Source organism: Coffea arabica, chromosome 8c (genome assembly GCF_036785885.1).
Source record: "Coffea arabica cultivar ET-39 chromosome 8c, Coffea Arabica ET-39 HiFi, whole genome shotgun sequence".
NCBI classification, from domain to species: Eukaryota; Viridiplantae; Streptophyta; class Magnoliopsida; order Gentianales; family Rubiaceae; genus Coffea; species Coffea arabica.
Window position 1 is genome coordinate 42,284,770 of NC_092325.1, and position 22,284 is coordinate 42,307,053.

At 36.2% G+C, this 22,284-nt stretch overlaps 3 protein-coding genes across 5 annotated transcripts; 2 read left to right on the plus strand and 1 right to left on the minus strand.

Moving 5' to 3' along the window:
- The first annotated feature begins 7,549 nt into the window (after positions 1-7,549).
- On the plus strand, positions 7,550-13,258 carry LOC113702685 (uncharacterized). The gene is made up of 5 exons (XM_027223804.2): positions 7,550-8,048; positions 8,530-9,734; positions 11,481-11,627; positions 12,278-12,394; positions 12,474-13,258. Exons 1-5 carry the CDS (start codon positions 7,763-7,765, stop codon positions 13,068-13,070), a joined length of 2,352 nt encoding a protein of 783 aa, XP_027079605.2. The 5' UTR covers positions 7,550-7,762; the 3' UTR covers positions 13,071-13,258.
- Positions 13,259-15,028: 1,770 nt separating this feature from the next.
- Positions 15,029-16,515, plus strand: LOC113703953 (transcription factor MYB114). Its single transcript, XM_027225499.2, has 3 exons — positions 15,029-15,484; positions 15,618-15,747; positions 15,994-16,515. The coding sequence occupies exons 1-3, from the start codon at positions 15,349-15,351 to the stop codon at positions 16,328-16,330; spliced, it is 603 nt and encodes a 200-aa protein (XP_027081300.2). The 5' UTR covers positions 15,029-15,348; the 3' UTR covers positions 16,331-16,515.
- Positions 16,516-16,702: 187 nt separating this feature from the next.
- Positions 16,703-22,284, minus strand: LOC140004098 (probable glycosyltransferase At5g03795). Of its 3 annotated transcripts, none has more exons than XM_072063193.1 (5): positions 22,058-22,284; positions 20,078-20,691; positions 19,856-19,986; positions 18,488-18,836; positions 16,703-17,590 (listed from the first exon to the last, which is right to left on the minus strand). In XM_072063193.1, exons 2-5 carry the CDS (start codon positions 20,537-20,539, stop codon positions 16,898-16,900), a joined length of 1,635 nt encoding a protein of 544 aa, XP_071919294.1. In that variant the 5' UTR covers positions 20,540-20,691; positions 22,058-22,284; the 3' UTR covers positions 16,703-16,897. The 3 variants fall into 3 exon arrangements, with proteins under 3 accessions (XP_071919294.1, XP_071919291.1, XP_071919293.1); XM_072063190.1 differs by having other exon boundaries at positions 20,078-20,699; XM_072063192.1 differs by lacking the exon at positions 22,058-22,284 and having other exon boundaries at positions 20,078-21,758.

The following is a 22,284-nucleotide window of genomic DNA, read 5'->3' on the forward strand; positions in this document are numbered from 1 at the left end:
TGTTCCCTCTATGTTGAGCATCAAAACTAAATTTTCAGCCAAAATTTGACACATTCCACATATTTATCTTTTGGCCTCGTTTGTTAATAAAACTTTAAAGATATACTTCAAAGTAATGAACCTAAAATATTGGGCATACAATTAATTTTTTTTTCTTGAGGTCGGTGATATAATTAACTAAGCTCTTTTGCCTTTTCAGTTCTTAAAAACAAAGTTTACCCCAAAAACCAAATCCTCTAAAACCTTCACCCAAGCTCCATATGGTTTTTGTTCGAATTCTCCAACCATGGCAACCAACCATCTACCACATGGTTACGTTATAAATGCATATTCGGACCACATAGAAGCATAAGATATGATAAGCGTGGCTCCTACAACATTCAGTATTTTCGTAAACTTTACCTTAGCCACATTTTGCTTTCTCAATCTCGATATCTTTGTAGTACTACGATTTAAGACTCGCACACCCTTTAAAGAAATATCTGGCTTTCATGTGGTACAGGAAAATCAATACAGTTTCATGCGGATCATATAAAAGGGCAGATCGTTGAAAAAAGAATGAAAAAGAAGCATTGAAAATAAGGGATATATGGAATGAAGCTATAGTTGGCATCATGGACCATATAAATCTTTTTGAGTAATAAAATTATTGGAAATTACCGTTTTTCTATTTTCAAGGTAGGCAATGTTTTGAAGCTTATGATACCTTCTTCTTTTTTCCTTTTTTTTTTTTTTTGAATCTTTCAAAAACATATCCTATTGGTAGGTGTGCAAACGAATTGAGCCGCTTGTGAGCGGTTCGATTCGAGCTCGAACTCGAGCTCAAAACATTAAGCTCGCCAGCTCAAGTATATATATATGTATTTTATTTTTATTTTTAATAGTAAAATTATATAAATATCCTTAATATTTTATTATTTATTAAGAAAAAATATTATTTTATTTATTTTTTTAAAAATAAAATAATTATTTTTTATTTTTTTCGAGCTCGAACTCGAGCTTGAAAATTACTGGCTCGTCGAACTCGAGCTCGAGTTTAATGAAATTAAGTCAAGGCTCGACTCGATAAGATTAAAACTCAACTCGGCTCGACTCGTTTGCAACTCTACCCATTGGCCATATGGGACACTGCCACGTGGCTTTCATAAATTTGCATTTCTGGTAAAATACAGAACACAGAGCATATGTGGAGACATTGGTGACTTAGGGTCTGTTTGGTAGGATGTAAAATATTTTCTTTAGGAAAATATTTTCATTAGAAGCCTTTTTCTGGAAAAAGTTTTGTTTACTTTCTAATTTTCATCTGTTTGGTTACTTTTGGAAAACATTTGTCCTCATGAGTAATTAATTCAATTCCTCACCATATCAAGAAATTCTCTCCCATTGGCCGTCTCCGCCATTCCTTTCTCGTCTCCATCACAAAAAACTTTCCTCCACCACATACACCACCCCTGCCATCATTCTTTGACCGAGAAGAGATTAAAGCAATAGACACATGAATGATCGATATCAGTTTTCCAGCTCAACCATAATCAGTCATAAGACATTGAAGATGACAATATGAAATAAAGCCAACTCTCACAAGAATATTTTTACGGCTAAAATTCTCTCAAAGATCTAGAAGATCTTGGATTGAAATTTCCAAAGCAAAAGCTGGACATTGTTGGTGATATATAGAATTAGTTCATCTCTTTCTCCGTGGCCAATCTTAAAAGGCTTTCTTCGTCCTGTAAAAGTTCCTCTGAGATCTCTTCTTTCTTTATGCTGCCAATCTCCTTGTTTTGTCTCTCTAGATCCTCCATATTTCTGTAGATCTTAATTGTTTCTGTAATCTGACACAGATGCAATGGGATGTGCGATATGTTGGATTGTGTTTCTGTGAGAGGAGGAATAGCATGGAATGAATAGAGGGATCGATGATGTTTTGCCGAGAGATATCAGACAATCCCACCGGAACTATTTCCTATGGCTTTTTACTTCTTATGTTGATGAATGTAAAAACTAAGGACAAAAGGGATAGGATTAGAGGGTTGAAAATAACTTCAGTCAGTTTTTAAGTGAAGTTATTTTACACCCACTTATGGAAAAGATTTTACAACAGAAATCATTTTCTTAGCGCTAAATTGAACCAAACAACGGAAATCACGAAAAATATTTTCTGGAAAATCTTTTCAATCGAAACAAACAGACCCTTAATTTAGTAAATGTCTGCTCTTTTATTATTACAATTAATCGAATTGTTAGACAATAGATTTTTAGATAAAGAGAGGAGTAAAAAGAAATCTATACATAATCGGGAAAAAGATAAGAAAAGAAAAAGGATCATTTGATAATGTCTAATAATGAGGACATAATTATCTTTTTTATAGAAACATACATTTGACTAGTAGGTAATTTATACTCCCTCCGTCCCACTTTAATAGTCTTGTTTTCCTTTTTCGTCTGTCCCAAATTGTAGTCCACTTTCCCATTAAGGAATGTAGTAATCTTTCAAATTGTCTAAAATATCCTTATTAAATATCTTGTTATTAATACATTGTTATTAAATACTAACCACTACATTGAATACATTGAGTTTTTCCAATGCACTCCTCGTGATTAGCATAAGGGTATTTTAGGAAATTATTAATCTAAATTTATGTTTCCAACCAAATTAATTACACTTTCTTAATCTGTGTGAAAAAAAAAAATCAAGACTAACAAAACGGGACGGAGGGAGTATAAGTTTTGTGAATACAGGGGATAATTTGCTACTTGATCCTAATTACGGGGAGCGATATTTTTTAAATATTGCGTCTTACCGACGGGCCGTGGGCTGCAAAGCCTGGTAAGTCCAGTTTTATCCAATTGGGCGCAGCCCCTCTAAGACAATATAAATATGAGTGATGTACTATTTTCATATAAAAATTCTCTTTTGGAGGGAATAATTGGACGGTCAATAGGAGTCATTAGACATGTCCCATTTACTAGACGATATCCATAAAAAATTTTCAATTATATATGGCAATAAATTATAAAAGTTTAATTCATAAAATTGTTACATTTAGATGTAAAGTTTGAAAATAAATTGTAAAATATATTTTTTCAAGTTGGATGACCATGAGATACTTGATTCGGCTCTCAAATTCTCTTTTTTTTTTCTTTTTTTCTTGTAAGACTTGAAATCTGTTATTAAACAAAAAAAAAAAAAAAATTGGGCTAGTTATATCAACGATTGCTACTTACGACTACGTTGACATTCCAGGAGTTTGAAGTTGAAATTGTTAAAAAAAAGGAAAAAAGAAAAAATTGAAGGGAAATGGCAAGTCTAATTTCAAGCCAACATTTATTCCTTCATCGTTTAAATTTTCGCTTCCAATTTGATTTTCCTTTGGGGCGACCAAGGGCACCTTTAGCCTCATCCTCATGCAGTAACCTGATATTCATTAGGCCCAATGAGCTGTACAGTGACCAAGTTGGACCAAGCCCAAGATTTTTGCAGCAATTAGAAGGGATCTCTTATGTGATTTCTGACATTGTAGTAGCGTGCATATCTTCAGATTTCACCTTGTCATTACGTCACGTACAATTCTTGCACAAGCGGATAAATTACGAGAATAAATATTACTCCATTGCTAAAAGAACTGATTTAAAAGCAATTGGATTGGGTATTGTCAGTTTCTGGCAAAAGTTGTCGTATTGAAAAAATTAAGATAGAAACAAGGTAAGATTAGTCAATGACAATCTTTAAAACACTTGCATTTGTTCTTTGAAAAACTGACTTTAAGGATGCGTTTAATAAAATTGAAATGTAAAACTTGAAATATGATGTTTGAATCCATTAAATTATTAAATTGTTGAGTACTAATCTGATATATTTGAGTGTATGTCATATTAAATGATAAGTGAATAGCTTATTACTTATTTTTGGAAATAAGTTTTGACTAAAAATTTCAGTGTCACTTAATTAATTCGGATGTTCAATTTTTAATTATCAAATGTGTCTTAACATATAAAGATCTGAATCTGTGAAATTTAAATGCTGAATTAGGTTATCAACAACGGCCTTACTTCCGTCAAAAAAAAAAAAAAACCAATTATATTGATGAAATATCAGTTTTCAAGGACTGCCATAGAAGAGAACTTTATACTTATCACCTAAATGAAGCTGTCATATGCATGAAATCTCATTGTCAATGTTAAATCAATTTATTAATTCCGCTCTTCCTCTTTTTGAGCTTGCTAAATCACAGCCAGCTGGTGCAATAATAATTTGTTCACCTTTATAATCATGTTTATTTTGTTGACACGGCATTAGTCCCTCTCACCATTTTACTTTTTAACATTTTGAGAAAGAAAGAGCTAGTAAAGAGACAACTTGAGTAAATTTTCAGTCAAAGAAGAAGAAAAACTTACACATTTTCCTTGTTTTAGGACAAGTAATAGGATCATGTCAACGACCGAGACAGCGTGAGAGTTTTAAGGATGAGGAATAGGATCATCTAGACAAATGGCGCATTCATTAGTTTGTTTTAATTAAGTTGTGACGACAATTGTGGTGATTCGCAACATTAAATCAACACATTACGTCTTTATCAAACATGATTCTTTATGTTCCTTTTTTTGTTTCGTTCTAATCAAATAAAGGTTCCATCTACATTTTATTTTCAGTTACTGTAACACTTTTTTTCATATGTAATATACATAGGAGATAAAGAGATAATTAGTAAACCTATTAAGAAAAATTTTTAAAAATTAAAAACTCGATCAACTCATAACTCTTTGTGATTTTTAAAAATCCCAATTTCACAATTTGTTTTTACATCAAGTGGATAAAAAGTAGAAGCCTCTTCTACCATTCCTTTTATTCATTCTCAAACGAGTATAAGGCTGGCAGAGAGATTGAACCATCATCGGATCAGACGGATATACTATACATCCGTTTGAATTTTTTAAATAGAATTACTATTTAATGCGGCGAATGGGCGAAACGTTGCCTCCCATCCCACCAAACTTTAATTTTAATGTATTGGTGATGGTTTTGGTTTGGTAGCTATCAGTCTATCTCCCCTTATCTTTTGCCTCGAAATTTTCACTTCTTCCCCTCGAATGTAGCAGTCCACCGTTCATTCATTTGTAGACTTATCCCTCAACCACACATGACCAAGCTCCTAGTCTATTCCGGTAATTTCATAAAGGGATAATTTCAGAAACCTCTCCTGAGGTTTCTGACACTTTCACTGACATCCCCTGAGGTTCTCAAAATTTCACTTACCTCCCTTGCTTTTGATTTTGTGGTAACAATCCAGTCCAAATCAGATTAAAATATTATTTTCATGTGTGAGAAGGTATTTTTATTCCATAGCTACCCTTTGCAGAAGTTGTATTAGTAGAAGATTCAAAGAAGAATAAATGATTTGGACTAATTAGTAAAGTTGAGGGGGGGTAAGTGCAATACAAAAAATTGCATGCACCAAATGTGCCATGCAACAGTTATTTGGCAGATTTTGCAACGGCTAGCTGCAAATTGCAACGGCCAGAAGGTTTGCTGTTTCAGTAGCAATAGCATATAAAGTAAAGCAACTTAACTACCTCTGAGGTTTCAAGCTATTAACATTCTTTGCTACTAATTTGGAGTGATAACAAGTGCATTTGCTGTGCTACAATTAGAGCTCTGAGTAAAAAGTTTTAGCTGCAACCATGGCCTCTTCAAGCCATAGGGGAGAATCATGGAATTCACCTACATCTTTCTCCATTAAAAACAGGTTTTGCCGCTGTAATCGCAAAGCAACCGTAATGATATCAGAGAGTGTAAGGAATCCAGACAAGTTGTATTTCTATTGAGAAATTTCCAACTTTGTGATGAATTTTAAAAAAATTCTACAAAAGGGGTGATTTTGGGTTTAATTTCCGTCAGGGGGGTCTTCGCATTTGTGAATTTCACAAATGCGAGCTTACAAGAGCTCGCATTCCACGAATGCGAGCTTACAAGAGCTCGCATTCCACGAATGCGAGCTCTTCTCAATTTTTTTTTTCCTTTTTTAAGAGCTAGGGAATTATTTCTAGGAAGCAAATGCGAGCTCTTATCTTTTTTATTTTGGTATTTTTTGAGAGGTAGGGAATTATTTGCAGAAAGCTTCTAATTTTTGTTTTAAAAAATGTTGCAAATATTTAAAATTTTGCAAATAGCTCGCATTTGTTAAATTTGACCTGCAAAAATTGTATTTAACTTTTTTGTTAGATTTCGCATTTATAAGTATGACTTGTAGAAAATTAGATTCAAATTTAGATGTATTAGGGTTTTAAAAATATTATATAAGTGATAAAAATTTTATAAATTGTAAAAATAAAATCAAACTGCTTGGATAATTAAATGTTATATTTGCATAAGAAATAATACAATAATCATAATAATGATAATACAATAATATTGGTGTAATAAAACTGCCATTAATTTAAATATTTACTTATAATGCCCAAAGAGCCTAATTACCAATTTTTTCTTCTCGCGCTCAAATATAACATTAACCCGCATGCGAGCTAACCTTGAAATAGAAAAAACACAGAATCCCGCTTGCGGGTTTCAGGAGTATTCGGATATTCTCATATGCACCTATGCAAATCGAACCAACCGGATATCTTATCCGTATCCCATTTTTTTAAATAAAAATCTTATAAATTTGAAAAATAAAATCAAATTTAGATGTATTAGGGTTTTAAAAATATTATATAAATCAAGTTTCTATTATTGTTGTTAAGCTTAATTAATCATATCAGATGCCATTATGTAACTAAACGGTAGTAATTAACCCCAACTACTTGGGATATATCTGTAATTTTGGCCCTGATGACGTCAGAAAAGGGGCCCAATTTTTTATCAAGGGAGGTAAGTGAAATTTTGAGAACCTCAGGGGATGTCAGTGAAAGTGTCAGAAACCTCAGGGGAGGTTTCTGAAATTATCCCTTTCATAAACCTTTTCAAAGGTTTCTTGACGCCTACACTAAATAGAATCAGTCCAATGTATTTTGAGAAAAATGTATTTTGAGAAGCGATAAATGTGTCTTTTTCTAATTATCATCATGTTATATTAGTAAAGAATGAAATAATTAACAAAAATCAGGGGATATAAGTGAAATTCAACCGGATGCAGCAACAACAACCCGACGCAAAAATGATCTTTGCAAAGTTTTTTTGTTCCTTACAAACTACATACAAAGGACACAACTAGCTTTATAAAGCTATCAGATTGTCAGTGTAAGCACCTCAATATAATTAATAGTTGATAAGCAGTGGAGCCCAAATTTCTGACAAGGGAGATTATTGTAATTTGCGATAGAGCGTCGGGAAAGGTCAGGTTAGTGACAGTGTTGAAAATCACAAGGGAGATTAGTGAAATTATACTAATCCAATTCAAAATTTCCAGTTTCTTATCCTTTAATTAATCAGTGGGCCCATTTCCTCCACACACCCAAAAAGACAAAACACTCCCTCAACGCCACGTAGGCCCCTGCACCGCCCCCACCCCTCCGCGTGGGTCTTCCCTCTCGTCTTCTTTCATCCGCCCGTACCCCCTTAATAAACCCGCCATTTGCCCTCCAACTTCCCTCATTTGAATCCCGGCCTCTTTTCTTAAACCTTTCCCATTTTCCCCTTTTTCTCACATACAACACACGGTACTATCACCACATAAACTGCACACATACCCGCAGAGCACACACTTACTCTGTATAATTACACACTCGCACCCTACGGTATAGACGAAGACGAGAAGTTTTATGAGCGATGATTGGGCATTCGTACGGTATGGATGCACAGGCGAAGGCGACGGAGCTGGAGACGACGATCCTAGCTGCGGCGTCGCCGCCACAGATAGCCGCTGCGTGTAGCGGAGTGGAGGCTTTCTTACAAAAGCATACGCCGGACCAGTCCCGGTGGTTCTTCTCCATCACTTTTCCCACCCTAATTTGTAAAACTTTTGGCTTCGATGAGTCGTCTTTGCCTTCCAAATCTCAGTCCCCAAACGGTTGGATCGATATCGCTATGCTTTCTGGAGATTCTGAGCTCGCTGGTTAGTGCGGACCGTTAATTTTGGGAATTTTGTGTATTTATCTGTTATTTAGATTATTGCGCGTTTATCTGATTCATATATTTTTGCTTATCTTCGCCTAGGTTCTTTTGGTGAGATTCAAATTAACGTGCTAATACAGCTGCTTTTTCAGGTTTTGGGGGGTTTTGGCCGTTTCTATAATCTTGTTGTTCTGTCTGCATTCTTGGGAATTTTTCCTGACGTTTTTAATTTGATATTGAGATTTATGACTGACTTGCAAATGAGTTATCAATCATTTTGCCTAAACATTTCTTGATATTCGTGGGTGTTCTGTCTACGTTGAGATCAATAGCTACTTCTAAGTTACCTGGAATGTTGAAAGACCCTATGAAGACTCTTTCCCTTGTGTTGCCTTAATTTCTGCTGGTGTGGCTTTTGCATCAGTTACTGTTTATATGCAGATATGAATGTATTCTAAGCAAAATCAATATTACGGTTGCAGGTAAAATTTTCAGCTTATTATCACCAAATGGAGTGTTGATGTCCTCCATTTCAGCTGTTGATAGACTCTCTCTAGTAAAATATGTGTTTCCAATTGAAAGATTACCTGAATGGGTTCGGTATATGCTTCAGAACAAGCGAGACTGTCAGGTTTTGATGGATTTATGTCCATTATTCAGGAACAAGGTTAAGGAGGATTCACTTAAGGGCTCGCCTTGCCAAGTTCAGTTGAATGTTTTAGAGTATTTCTTGTTTTGGTTTGTTTACTACCCTGTCTGCAAGGGCAGTAGTGATGGTTCAGATGGTGCGAGAGTTCGGAGAAGTAGGAAATTTAGGTTGGAGAATTGGGCTTATTCTATTCCGGGGTTGTGCAGCAGTAAACGTGGAATGGAGCAAAAAAATGATGTCAATTTGTATTGTCGTCTACTGTATGCTTATCTTCGTGCTTTTGTGCCTATGGTTGATTTGAGTGCTCATCAACCTTATCGCAGTTCTCTACTTCATTATTCATGGGGACATGATACCTCAGTTATTGAAAGAGCAGAGTTTTTGGTCAATTCCTTGATACATTTTTGGTTGGTTGATAATGATTTCTCACCTCTGCCCATGAGTTTGTGCAAGTCATATGGTGTGACTTTACCTTTCCGGTCAATTTTTGGTGAAACTCCACCTGCTTCCGGATTGGGTGAAGTAATTACTTTGTTTGTTAAGTATCTCACTCTTAATTCAGTTCTTTGTATTGAGGGGCATGACAAGTTTGGATGCAATGGATATCCTCCACGGAAGGTTTCAGGTTCTGTTGATGTGATTAATTCAAAGGAAATTACACTAGATTTCACCTCCAACAATTCTTGGAACATATGGGTTCAGAGGCCATTATATAGATTTGTATTGAGAACATTTCTATTTTGCCCAGTAGAAAGTTCTATAAAGAATGTTTCTCAAGTATTCACTGTCTGGGTTACTTACATGGAACCCTGGAAAGTTAATTTGCAGGAGTTTGCAGAGCTTGATGCCACACTGGGAATGCCTCAAAAGAGTACATCTGAGGTTACTCAAACGTCTGAAAATGGTTATTCAACTGCCTGGCAAACTTATGTGCTGGCTAATTATCTGTATTATAGCTCTTTGGTTATGCACTTTTTTGGTTTTGCACATAAGTTCCTTCATACAGATCCAGAAGTCATTATACAGATGGTTTCCAAGGTTTGTTTCATTGCTTATTTTGCCCTAATTGTTTTTGTTGCCTGATTCTGCTCTAGTTTTCTGTATCTGATAAGCCTTAATAGTTTTTTTTTTTAAATAATACTAATCTCAAATCGAGTATCTAGCGATGTTAGGCTCGCTAGGAGTTTTGTCAAACACTACTGTGCCTTTGTAAATACTAATGGTAGATCCCTTCTGCTGTGAAATGTTTGCTTATGTAGATTCCTTTGTAAATTGTTTTCTTATGTTGTCAGAAATCGTCTGTTTGGACTAGCTATGTGAATGAAGGAACATCCTGAGCATTTGTTTAAACTCTTCATGAGATCTCTTTTGTCAAATGTGCTGTTAAGATGTTGAAGCATCTTGAGATGAAGCTTTTCTCATTAAAGAAAAATGATGCTTCATATTATTCTGTTGGATTCTCCTGTCTATGTACCTTGTCAAGTATCACAAAGCTCAAAATATCAGATTGCAGGCCTTTTATGTGTCAACTTTATAATTGTGCATTGCATTACATAATGGAATAAACTATTCTGAGACTGTTAATATGCTTCTTGAGACAAGATGATTGATTACTTGAGAGAATATTCATTTTAGCATAGTTGAGAATTTGTTTTGGTTATATGATGATATAGCTGATAGTCATATCATGTACTTTGACAATATGATTTTTGAAAGCCACTGGACACAGGGTTGCGGTTTGTTTAAAGGGGTACCTATGAAGACATCTGCTGCTTCTGTGATCACATCTATTTCTATGCTGTAATGTTTGGGAGATATAAATTTGCGGTTTTCTCGGTTACTGTAAGGCATCTTAAGATAAATTTTTTTCTCCTTGAGGCAAAGCAAGGTGAATACAGTTGCACGGATGTCATCCTACTTTTCTTTCTAAATTACTATTCCGGCAACCGGAAAATGGAGGCTTCTCAAATAGGTTATTATGAATAGGGGAGATACTGGATGAGAATACTAATGTTGTCAGATATTCAAGAAATGATCATTTGCATTCTTAGTTGATGTTAATTTATAACATGAAGCAGAAAAGGATTATGTATGAATAGGGGAGATACTGGATGAAATTAGTAACGCCATCAGATATTCAAGAAAGGATCATTTGCATGCTTAGTTGATGTTCATTTATAGAATGAAGCAGCAACGCACTTTTGAGAAGGCTGCACATCCATGTTGCCAATGACTGGGTAGCACTCTTTCAATGCTTTTGTATGTCTGATTTTTCAGGCAGTTGTATGACTGTCGCTGAAAGTTTACTATAATAATGTTGCTGAAAAGTTTACTCTATGGAGTCGACAATAGGCAAGCGCTCATAACACTTAGAGCACTTGTAAGATGCCTGACATCAGTGATGAAGGTTTGAAGGAGTACTTCTTGGAATATTGGTAAATGAAAAGATTATTTGGAAACAACATTTGATATTTGATTTGGGGAGACTATATTTATGATATGATATGGCTTTTGAGATTATTTCTGCGAACATTGCTTTCCAGCTGTATTGTTATCAAAATAGTTATGTTTGTAATATCACTGTATAGATTCTACAATTGATAAAAGCACAATTTATGCAAGTTTTGTTAATTGTATGCATGTATCCTGATAAATGCTGCATATTGATTGTTCTTTGTGCATTGTTAATTGTCACACCTGCATATCTAGTATTCAGGGGCACCCTTGTTCTGTGTTCTTGTCTTTGTTTTTGTTCATTAACCTTTCTGTTTGTGTTTGGTACAGGTGATAAACCTTTTAACTTCATCGACAGAGCTGATGGATCTCATAAAAATTATGGACACTGCTTATCATTCAAAACCAACAGGGTCATCCAAATTAGTGCCTAATGCCTTATATAGTTTTGTTCCAGCAATCCGCGAGCAATTACAGGTACTTTCTTGGTTAATTGATAATAATATTTATAATGAAGGGCATAGGGGACTTCCAAAACTCTTTCATAGCTTCTATTTTTTGGACTCTCAGCAAGATATAACTGACCTCTCATCTGTTGTCACTACTATGTCAAGAAAGCAAGTGACTTGGCAGCCAAACTTTATCATCAGTCTGCCCAATTAACTTTTATGATTACCTTGTTGAACTGCTTGAAGTAGAATTTGCCAACTCCTTCTGCGCTTGTTCTGTGACCCCTTTGAAACGCTTTGGACATGAAAAGCTTTCTAATTTAGGCAAATGAAGCTCTTGGATGCTTGTTTAGTAGAGCGATATTTTCAGACCTAAAGTGTGTGTGTGGTACACCCCCAACCCTTTCCCCCGGGCGCCCCTGTGGTGGATTTTTTTAATGCTTTTGGCTAGTTAAGCTAATTCCTTGCAGTTGCTTCTTGAGAAGCTTCGCATAGCCTTTTCATGGCCTGCATGAGGATTCTGATAGTGACACATTTTAGACATAGAAAATATTGGTAATACAATTGGAAATACAGACAATTATTGTCATTTTTTTTCACTTTTTTGATAGTTGTATGCAATTTTTCTTGGTCTGGCTTCTAAATCTCATTTGTGTCTTGTCAATTTTATTGTGCTAGGACTGGGAAAATGGTCTATGTGAGACAGCTGCGGATGGATCATTTTTGCATGACAACTGGAACAAAGATTTACGACTTTTTAGCGGGGGTGAGGATGGTGGACAACAATTACTTCAGGTATCTTGATCTTGCTAATAGGTCTACTTTACATTGCATCTACTTACATCATGTTCTTACCGTATATGTTGTGGTACAGCTCTTTGTGTTGCGAGCAGAGTCTGAGCTACAAGCTATATCTGGGGACAATGTTGCACAAAGCCTCAAGTGTCTAGACTCTCTCAAAGCCCAGCTAAGCTGCTTATTTGGCGGGCCAATATTGGGGTCATCTTCCAGAACGCCAGAGAAAAGAGAGCATGTTCATACTCGCGATGAAATGTTCCGACCCAGAAGTTTTGGCCACCATATGGTGTCTGAAGTCAAGTACAAGGGTGATTGGATGAAGCGCCCCATATCTGATGATGAAATTGCATGGCTGGCAAAGCTTCTTGTGGATTTATCGGCATGGTTGAATGAAAGTCTTGGCTTAAACCAGGTGAACAGCAGCCAAGGGTGGCCTGCTTGGTCTTATGTGGATTTGTCAGGTAATGCAGGAAACGTATCGGGATTTATGGATACCATGAAAATTGTGTTCCTTTCATTGTTCTCCTGGTTTACTGCATTAGGCAAGGCAGGGTTAATGTTTATGCGAAAGCGTGGTCTGAAGGTGAACCTCCGAATATTAGCTTCAAAGAAGATAGTGATGGTGCTTCTTATGGTTGCTGCTTTTAGCATTTCGCGTAAAGCTTTTTCCTAGGTTATATACATGTATATAAGAGGAAGATGATAATCACAAAGAATGAATAGAATATGCAAGAAATTTGAGGAAGGTTTTGTAATCTCTGTGCAGTTTGTAATTATAATGTGAGTCTGTGTAGCTTGAAAGTTTTGTACACCGAATACAGTTGCTGCTTATAAAGTTTTGCCTTTCTTTTCCGTTAAGAATTCCTTGCCTTTTACGTCGAGGTAAAATTTGTTATGGTTGGGCCTGAAGGTGCTAGACTTGGTAATTGGAATACGAGGGAAAACTGCTGCAATCATAAAAGATTGTGCTCAAGCCTCGAGCCAACATTGAAGCAGCGAAGACGCGAGGATAATTACAGGCCTAGGCCTGAGCTCAGACGAGGTGATGCTCGTAAAAAAGTACAGCGGATGTTGGTCACAATTTACAAACATACGGTCAATTTACAAACTCTTTTAGTTTTTAACTGATTTAAACAATACGAGGCAAATTAGTATTTAATTAGTATGTAAGATACTAAAGTACTAACATTAATAGTTTGGGGTACAAAATAAATCGATTATTGTTTAGGGGTGCAGAATGGAATTTAACCCTACAGTAGATTGGTTGGCTGGAGGTTGCTGTCTTCGTCCGCCGGCCTCCCAAGCCCTCCCCTAGTTCCTTCTTCAAAAATTTCAGTGTATTCATCAACCATCTGTTTTTATACTATTACACTTCCGATTTCTCAATGATAACTTCCCTCCGAAGATGTCCCCGACAATATATATTTTGTAGGTTATTATTACTTGGGTAAAAAACAAAAAAGTTCCATGTGATAAACCTAATACACATAAAAGTTCTTTACAGTTTCAAAATATATAATACGACACCCCGTGCTTTGAACTAAATTGTAAAGGTGACGGAATTCGTTAAATTTAACGGAAATAGACGAAATGACCAAAATGTTCCGATATAATTAAGTAAAAGACAACTCAAAATAATTATTTGTTTTATTCTCTAAATAGAGAGAATTGAAGGTTAAGGGGTAGAACAGGCATATTTGTTAAAAATTAGGTATAAAAATTTTTTTTTAGCTTCCAATAAGTCATTTCCGTTAAGTTTAACGGATTCCGTCACCACCTTTATAATTTAGTTCAAAGTATGGAGTGTCGTGTTGTATATTTTGAAACTACGGAGGATTTTTCTGTATATTAGGTTTACTACAGGGGTTTTTTTATATTTTTCCCTTATTACTTTACCCCCTTAAATTATATCACTATTATCAGTTTACCCCCTAACGTTATCTTTTAGTCACTTTATCTCCATAAGTAATTCAACTCAATATGTTAAGAAATTTTGGACAAAAATATCATTTTATTTTATAATATTACTACATTATTATTGTCACTTTATTTGTTTAAATTACAGTGATACAATCACTTTAGTTACTTTTGTTACCATCCATCGAAGTCCTGTAACTAACAATTGATCGGACTGGTGGTTGGGGATTGTCATTGTCAATATCAGCATCATTTAGGGGACAAAGAACTAGCAAGAAAGAATCCTTTTCCTTATCAGTCACAGTCACAGGATTGAAATCACAGCGTAGCAAGTTAGTCTTGTCTAGATAAATGCAAAATAAAGCGGACTAAATTTATATATCGATTGAAATTATCCACTTAGATAGATATTAGTTTCTCCACCCAAAAAAAAAATGCTTGTTTTCTCTTTCTAATAGTATTTTATCGCAGTTTTTAATCTTAAATCAATACTAATTCCTCCCACCAAGAACAAAAAAAAAAAAGGAATGAAAAAGATAAATGTCAACTTCAACTTAGCTAGTCCTTTTTCCTCCCACTAAATAATTAGCTTTGCTGCCAAATTAAACTAGTGCGTTGGCCATGCATATCTGAATAGAACAACACATGCATTGGTGGTAGTTGGGAACTATGAAGAAGGGTAGATAGATAAATCATGAAGTCGTACATTGCTGGCTGTCACAATTCTGTGTTCTATTTTCATCTCTTGCAGACCAAGCCCAAACCGCCACCCCAAGAATCCTATCTTCCTTGCTTATTTAAGCGCTTCCAACTTTCACAATTTCCTTCAATCGTAGGAATATATTCATTCTCCAGCACTACTCTAAACATTTCCAAAAGTTTTTATCATAATATTTTACACCCTTCCCTCATTTGACTCTCGAGGAAAGAGAAACCTATAGCCATTGCAAAAACTAGCGGTTTATGCATTCTCTTCCATCGATCACTTTGTTCAAGTTCTTATTAAAGAATCTCTTTCTTGATCATTTTCTCTCATGGCCTCAAAACAGGAGGGCTCTGCTATAAGGTTTTGCAGAAAAGGAGCATGGACTGCTGAGGAAGATAGGAAGTTGGCCGAGTACATTGAAACACACGGCGCAAAGAAGTGGAAAACGGTGGCAACGAAATCAGGTCTCTTTAACTTTAAGTAATCACTTGAGGTTTTGAAAATGTTGTTGGCAATGGCACAGTCTGATTAACCGTTCTTATGTTTATGCAAGACTTTTTAAGTATCAATGGTTGTAATTTTTTCGCGTTCTCACAGGCCTCAATCGGTGTGGCGAAAGTTGTAGACTGAGATGGTTAAATTATCTTCGCCCAAATATCAAGAAAGGCAACATCTCTCCTGATGAAGAAGACTTGATTGTTAGGCTTCATAAGCTCCTAGGGAATAGGTTAGTCATTTCATATTTTTCAACTCAACTGACGCATTGGCACTAATTTTGCTCCCTTGATTTATCCCAATTTTGGGGAATTCACAATGCTGCGAAGCTAAAGTAACATACTCCATAATGGACTGAATCAAGCAGTACTAGTAGTAAAATTAGAAGTGCACAGGGGAAAAAAAATTTGAAGGCATAGTTAACATTAAAGGAATGCTGAAAATATATGGCTGAAACTGAAAGATATTGGATGAGCAGGTGGTCCTTGATTGCTGGGAGACTTCCAGGACGGACGGACAATGAAATAAAGAACTACTGGAATTCTCATTTGAGCAAGAAAATATATTCAACAAAAATAACAGATGGAACAACTGGAGCTCCTGCGGCACCACCTCCAACAACCATGGCTAAGGTACAGGTGGAGGTACAAGCCACTCATCATCACGAAAGCCAAGCAGACAATACTGAGTTAAGCTTCGGTGTCGGTGATTCTTTGGATGACTCTGTGGAAGGGACTTCTGCAATGGATTGCATAATCAAATTTCTCGAACTTGATGAGAATCCCCCCCCCCCCCCCCCGGGCCCAAACCATTGAGATGAGAAAGGGAACTACATAAGATTGTGTGGCATAGCGTCTACATTTTCCAGATGTTCTGGTATTGCGAAAATTATTCTGTAGAGTGTGAAATTATGAGCTTAGCATTATTTTGGTGCAACTGTGAAATTATGAAGAAAATGTTTGGAATTTTCTTGAATTCTAATGGTCATGTTTTGCGTTAATCTTCGCCTGCAAAATCGTAGTAGATAACAATCTATATTCAATCTTCCACCATCCTTGCAAAATTGAATTGCTGCCAGTCCTATTATGTTAAACATAAGGTTTTTTTGGGGCTAAACAAGCCCTATTGATAGCCCTACTTTCCCTAGCAGTAATTGAATGCAGTTGCTACACGAAGACAAGCATGCCTGCAGCAATTAACGGGTAATCTTTTACAATGCCAATAAATGTGCCCGTGCCCTCAAAATTGTTATCTACACGTATAGCATCATCTCTTTGCACGGACTCTACAAATTTAGGTAAAAACCAACTATACCTCAAATGATATTTGTAACAGATGCATACAAAATGGGTGTGAGAAGAAGGAAAAGAAAACCTATACATCTACTGTGCTGACTCGTGTACCTGAACCTGGTTCAACCTGCTTAACCATATAGAATGCAGTATCATGTGGAATAAATCGTATCTTCTAGGTCTAAAATGCCAGTGAAAATGCTTTTGCAACATCTTTACGTTGGTTTGCATGACGAGGTATCGTTTCAAAGGTATCTCCAGCAGTATCTTCTTCAATCTGGGGATGTCCTTCTCAGCAACAATAACTGAGAATGCACTCCAATTTAGCACTTCGCTAAATGGGAGGGCAAAATTATCAGCTATGATCACTGGTACACATTCGTAGTATATTGCCTCCACAATTCGTGGACTGTTTACTTCATAACCCATAGGGCAAATGCAGTATTTGCTTGATTTCATGTGATCAGGATAGGACATTTTTTGAGAAACTCTTTTAGGTAAAGGACCATAGATCCTCATATCACCATCTTTGTCGCCCCAGTACTTGAGCAGTTTCGGACGGACCCTGCCGTGCATGTTTCCGGCGAAGAAAGCCAGAATTGGGCGCTGTGAAACTCTTTTCCCACCAAGGTTTCTAAGAGGCCTAGTGGGATTCTTTATGGTGGTCTCCGGAAGGGACACATCCTTTCCTTCAATGAAGATTCTTTCAGAGACGTCTGCATTACAGAGAGCCTTTATGGTGTTTCTTCTAAGCTCCTTGTGAGCATTCAAAGTATAAGGACCCTGGAGAAATTAAAACGCAACGAGAAAGTAGGAGTAAAGAGTTAGATAGTTCAATTATTATTCCAAAAACAAAAGGGAAAGGATGGAAAGATTAGGTGAGAGTCGGAGATCATAGGAGCTGAAAAAATGCGCCTCTCAAATAACGTATAGAGTCTTATGCTAACTAGCAGATAAAAAATGAGTTCAGTTCTTGCAATTTGTGATATATTATTAATGTAGTGAATGTTCCCAAGTTTACAGCCAAAAAGAGAAAGAAATTAAACGTTCTGATCAGAATATATGCACTGCAAACCGCAGAACATTATTAAAAACAATCCAACCAGCTTATAAGAAAAAGGAAAGAAAGAAACTAAGCCTTCAGTCAAGTCATTGCCTTAATTGTGCCAAACGAGAATTTCCCAATACTGTCAGAGGGAGAGAGAGCAATTGCTTCATTCAAGAATGAATATACACAAGCCTAACTAAGAACGAATAATTCCCATTCATACCATTTAGAAATAATATATGTGTTTACATGCACTAAGTTAATGTAAACACATAATGCCCACACAAGCCAGGAAACAAGTCACCAAGCAAAACTGTAACTGCCTAGGGAAAATTTCACAAATTTGAGTCCCGTAATACCCGAGTTTGGTCTTGAAATGTATTGTAGGATTTGCTGAATCATAATCATGCTGTCAAGTTAAGATCATAGCAATTCTGGCACCCAAACTGTTCTGTAACACGCATTATTGCATGTACATACGCCTAAGTAAAACAAATCCAAGAGCTACATCAGGAATATAGTGAATTCATCTCTGCAAGCTACTAGTCATGGTACCTAGGTGAAGTAATTGCAGAGAAGCTTAGACTTTAGGTCCAAACGACATAAATATCTATGTAGCGAAACTTGCTTACCCAATCATGGCAAGCAACTAGAAAATGATCTGATCCATGAGACCGATTCCAGAAAGGATATTTTGCAGCAAGCATGTTAACATGATCGCGCAGAAAAATTGACAAGGGTCTAATATTATGTGAATTAGGCACATAAAGAGCCCACTGCAACTGGCGTACACTATATGGCAGATAGAATAAGTGTGCCTTTTCTGGGTCCATGGTGACGAACTCTCGATTTTCCTCCATCAACTTCATAAACCATCCTTCAGATGAATATATTCCTTGCAAATGAGGCTGATGGAAAATTGGTCTTTTTCCTTCCTTGTAAATGTATACCTTAAGTATGAGTTCCATCATCTCATAGCTCCTAAACACATATGGGATTATGTCCTCAATCATGTTAATGCCAATGAATTGTAATAGCAAGATATAAAGATGATAAAATATAGATATCAGTTGACATTTGACAAACAAATGATAGAAATGCTTTAGTTGCAAAACATTTAGAGAAACTAGAAGCCCAGAACCTAGCCAGTTATAGATTAAAGTAACATTGAATTCAATAGTGAGCATGAGGCACACCCATTGTTTATAACTTCAAATCATACAATCGAGTTTTTTGAGATATCCAAAGATAAAACAGACAATACTTCTAATAAGCCAGCTAGCCCAAGCTTGCAATGGATGTTAGTGGTTTGTGGCAAGACTTCACACTGCAGTGGTTTTCGGCTTTTGTTTTTGTCCTTTGTTTATTTTCATCCTTCAATTTCTTTTCCAGAACCATGTTTTCTGTTTCCAGCTAAAGTCACAATTTGCATCTGTGGAAATTTAAAACCCATAACTATGCAAATTTTGCTGACCTACTAGCTTATTTTATGGCTGCCTGTCTCTGATCCTCCATCCAATTAGACTAAAGAAATTTACTAGGATCCAATTTAACTAATTTAAAATTGGCTCCAGAACCCAGATGTTCTGAAATTTTATGCAGCCAGCAAACTGTCGCTCAGACAATTGTCTTTGAACTGGAGCATAGACAAATTCACCAACCACAATGAACACTCTTACATTCAAAAGCAACTGCTCAGTATGAATCTAAACGAGTATTAAAAAAAAAAAAAGCATTCAGCTATTGCCAAAATCTCTCATCAGTAAACACATGAAAAGAAGATCCAGAAGGAGGCTTCTGTCACTGAGTTGTGAAGGTTTAAAATATGAAGCCTGTCCAGATCTTCTAATAGCCTTTTTTGCTGCATTATACACATTATCTCCTGGCCTAAATGCATCAGCCTTCCACACGAAAGAACTTATATACTCAGCCCCGCCTTCCACAAGGCTGTTACTGTTGTACACCAATAAAGCAGGTAGTTACAACCGCAATGCACTTACCTCTTGAAGCTAGACACATTGTGGAATAAAGGGGCATATAAATCTGGATCATCCTGAACCAGAGGGGCATTCTCAATTTCTTTTCTAGCATGTACAAGGCCCTCATGTGGTGTCAATGACCAAATTTGTCTCTGCATGGTGCAAAGTGTGATTGAGGGGGAGTTAGACAAAAGATGAAATTAGAAATTAATTCAGCAAACTTTTCTGTGGTGAAACACTTACCAGAACTTCTTTGGACATATTTGCATAAGAAGGAGGTGAAGGTGGAGTAGTTATTTCATCAAATGGCTCAACATTCTTCCTGTGTCTTCTTCCTCTTCGCCGATGGGTAGTAGTTCTATTCTTTTTCCTGCTTCTGGAAGACAACTGTTTTATTTCACCTACCTCTGGTACTGATTGATTCTGTTTGGCAGAAGCAGAAAGATTTACGGGGACTATCTGAGCAACTGCCAACTGGTTGTGAGATGCAAAATGAAAATTCCTGCTTGTAGCATGACTAGTATTGTTGTATATTGCACTTTCAACTATTGGAGGAACAAAAATCAATTCACTCAATGGATAAGGAAGTCTAGGAATTTGAACCATAACAGTGACTATGGTAAGCAAGGAGCTAAAGAGCAACAATACTCTCCAATCAATTCTGAACAACAGGATAATAAAGATTTGCCGCCATGACTTAGTCATCTCATGATCAAAACTGAAGAACTCCTGGTATTACAAAAATCTAACCTTCACAGTCACAAAGGGGATAGATCAAGAGACTGCAAAATTGAATCAACAGATATCCCACTAAAGTCACTACATGCATCCATTACATTCTTTGCAACTGCCAAACCCTGCATGTCTACCACAAGAAGAGGGAAAATGGTCATTACCTCATACAGATATGTAACTGCATCTAAGATAACTGAAGCATAAATCAACACCAGCAAACATAATCCAGGATAAGATTTGGTGTGAAATCAGATAAAATGTGTAAATACCAGGATTATCAAATTATATTTTCAAAAAAAATGATGATTTATCATTAAACCATCTCCAACTGCATTTACATCTATCAGAGAATACTCGAGTATACACATGCAGGACATAGATATAGGTTTGCATATCAAACTTCTGCATCCTATTTTCAGTGTCAAATGGAAATCAGGCACTAAACTAGCCAAAATTTATGCAATTAATTTCTGCTTGTGTGCAGAAAACCAAGAAAAACAAAATTTAATTGTGCAATCAAGTCTATGTGCCATAACATAAAGGCAAACTCCCCATCATTGTTTGGGTTACAAGGCAAACTGTCTCTCACTTGCCACTTTCCTACACATGCGAAAAGAATAAAGAACCAAACTTCCAAAATATAAAGAATAGTGTAAGAGAGTTAGTGGAATTTGTATGATGGAACTCAATCAACTGACAACTTCTACACTGATTTAGACCAAACCAAAAGTACAAGTCTCCACTAGTTCAAAATCCATCAATGGGTTTGACAGCTGTAGCCCTATACAATTATAATTCTTCCCCCCATCCGGGCCACCCCACTAACTGTTTATTAACAAAATTTTGTTGCACTGCACAGAACCATTGGTGATACAAACTATTGAATTTTAGAAATGAAAAGTATAGCAGAAAACTTCTTACGGTCCAATTTTTTTGACATATTACCATGGTAAGTTATCTATTAAAATATTTCTCTTTAAACCATTTCCAAGGAACAGTGTTCAACCATAAATACTTGTATAAGTCATTATCAAATAAAAAACTAGAAAAGTAAACAAATACATATATAGGTGTCAATAAAGCATGAAATTGGATAACCTTTGATTACAGCTAAAGAATCATGAGATGTTGCTAATTTCTGTGTGTATAGGCACAGAGGACTAGAGGTGACAAACAAGAGTTTCAGAATTTAAGGGTCCTAAACCTTTTTCTTGATTTAATACTTTTTATCTTCTCAGCTAACGGTCGTTAAAGGAAGCAAATTTGCATTCATTTCAAACCTCTAACTCAATTAAATTAATCAAAGAACACGCAAGCTGATAAACCAAGCATATATCCATGTCCTGGCCAGAAACAAAGAGAATTCAATGAAGAAAACGACAATTAAATGAAAATTCAAGGCCAGATAAAACATATGTAAACAAAACAGAGATGCATGCATGTTTTATGAGGTCTGGACGTATGACGGTGGTGGTAAGTTATCCATACCTGGCAATAGGAATCTGGGAAGGCCGAAAATGGATGGAGGAAAGGAAAGGAAAGGGAAATGATCAAGAAAATTAGAGGAAGGAAAGGTCGTGGAACAAAAACAAAGTGGGCGGGGCGGAAAAATGAAAAGGAAAGAAACCAACAGATGGCGCTGGTTCGCTGACAAGTTGAGACAGGGACGGACAAAGGATGGGCGGGGGACTCCGGTTTCCATATTTATGTGTTTG

Coding starts and splice junctions, on each gene's coding strand:
- LOC113702685 (XM_027223804.2), top strand. CDS start 7,763: ATGATTGGGCATTCGTACGGTATGGATGCACAGGCGAAGGCGACGGAG. Junction 9,735..11,480: donor TTATACAGATGGTTTCCAAG/GTTTGTTTCATT, acceptor TGTTTGGTACAG/GTGATAAACCTTTTAACTTC. Junction 12,395..12,473: donor GTGGACAACAATTACTTCAG/GTATCTTGATCT, acceptor GTTGTGGTACAG/CTCTTTGTGTTGCGAGCAGA.
- LOC113703953 (XM_027225499.2), top strand. CDS start 15,349: ATGGCCTCAAAACAGGAGGGCTCTGCTATAAGGTTTTGCAGAAAAGGA. Junction 15,485..15,617: donor AACGGTGGCAACGAAATCAG/GTCTCTTTAACT, acceptor GCGTTCTCACAG/GCCTCAATCGGTGTGGCGAA. Junction 15,748..15,993: donor CATAAGCTCCTAGGGAATAG/GTTAGTCATTTC, acceptor TTGGATGAGCAG/GTGGTCCTTGATTGCTGGGA.
- LOC140004098 (XM_072063193.1), bottom strand. CDS start 20,539: ATGACTAAGTCATGGCGGCAAATCTTTATTATCCTGTTGTTCAGAATT. Junction 19,987..20,077: donor ATATGTCCAAAGAAGTTCTG/GTAAGTGTTTCA, acceptor TGCACCATGCAG/AGACAAATTTGGTCATTGAC. Junction 17,591..18,487: donor TAGTTGCTTGCCATGATTGG/GTAAGCAAGTTT, acceptor TAATTTCTCCAG/GGTCCTTATACTTTGAATGC.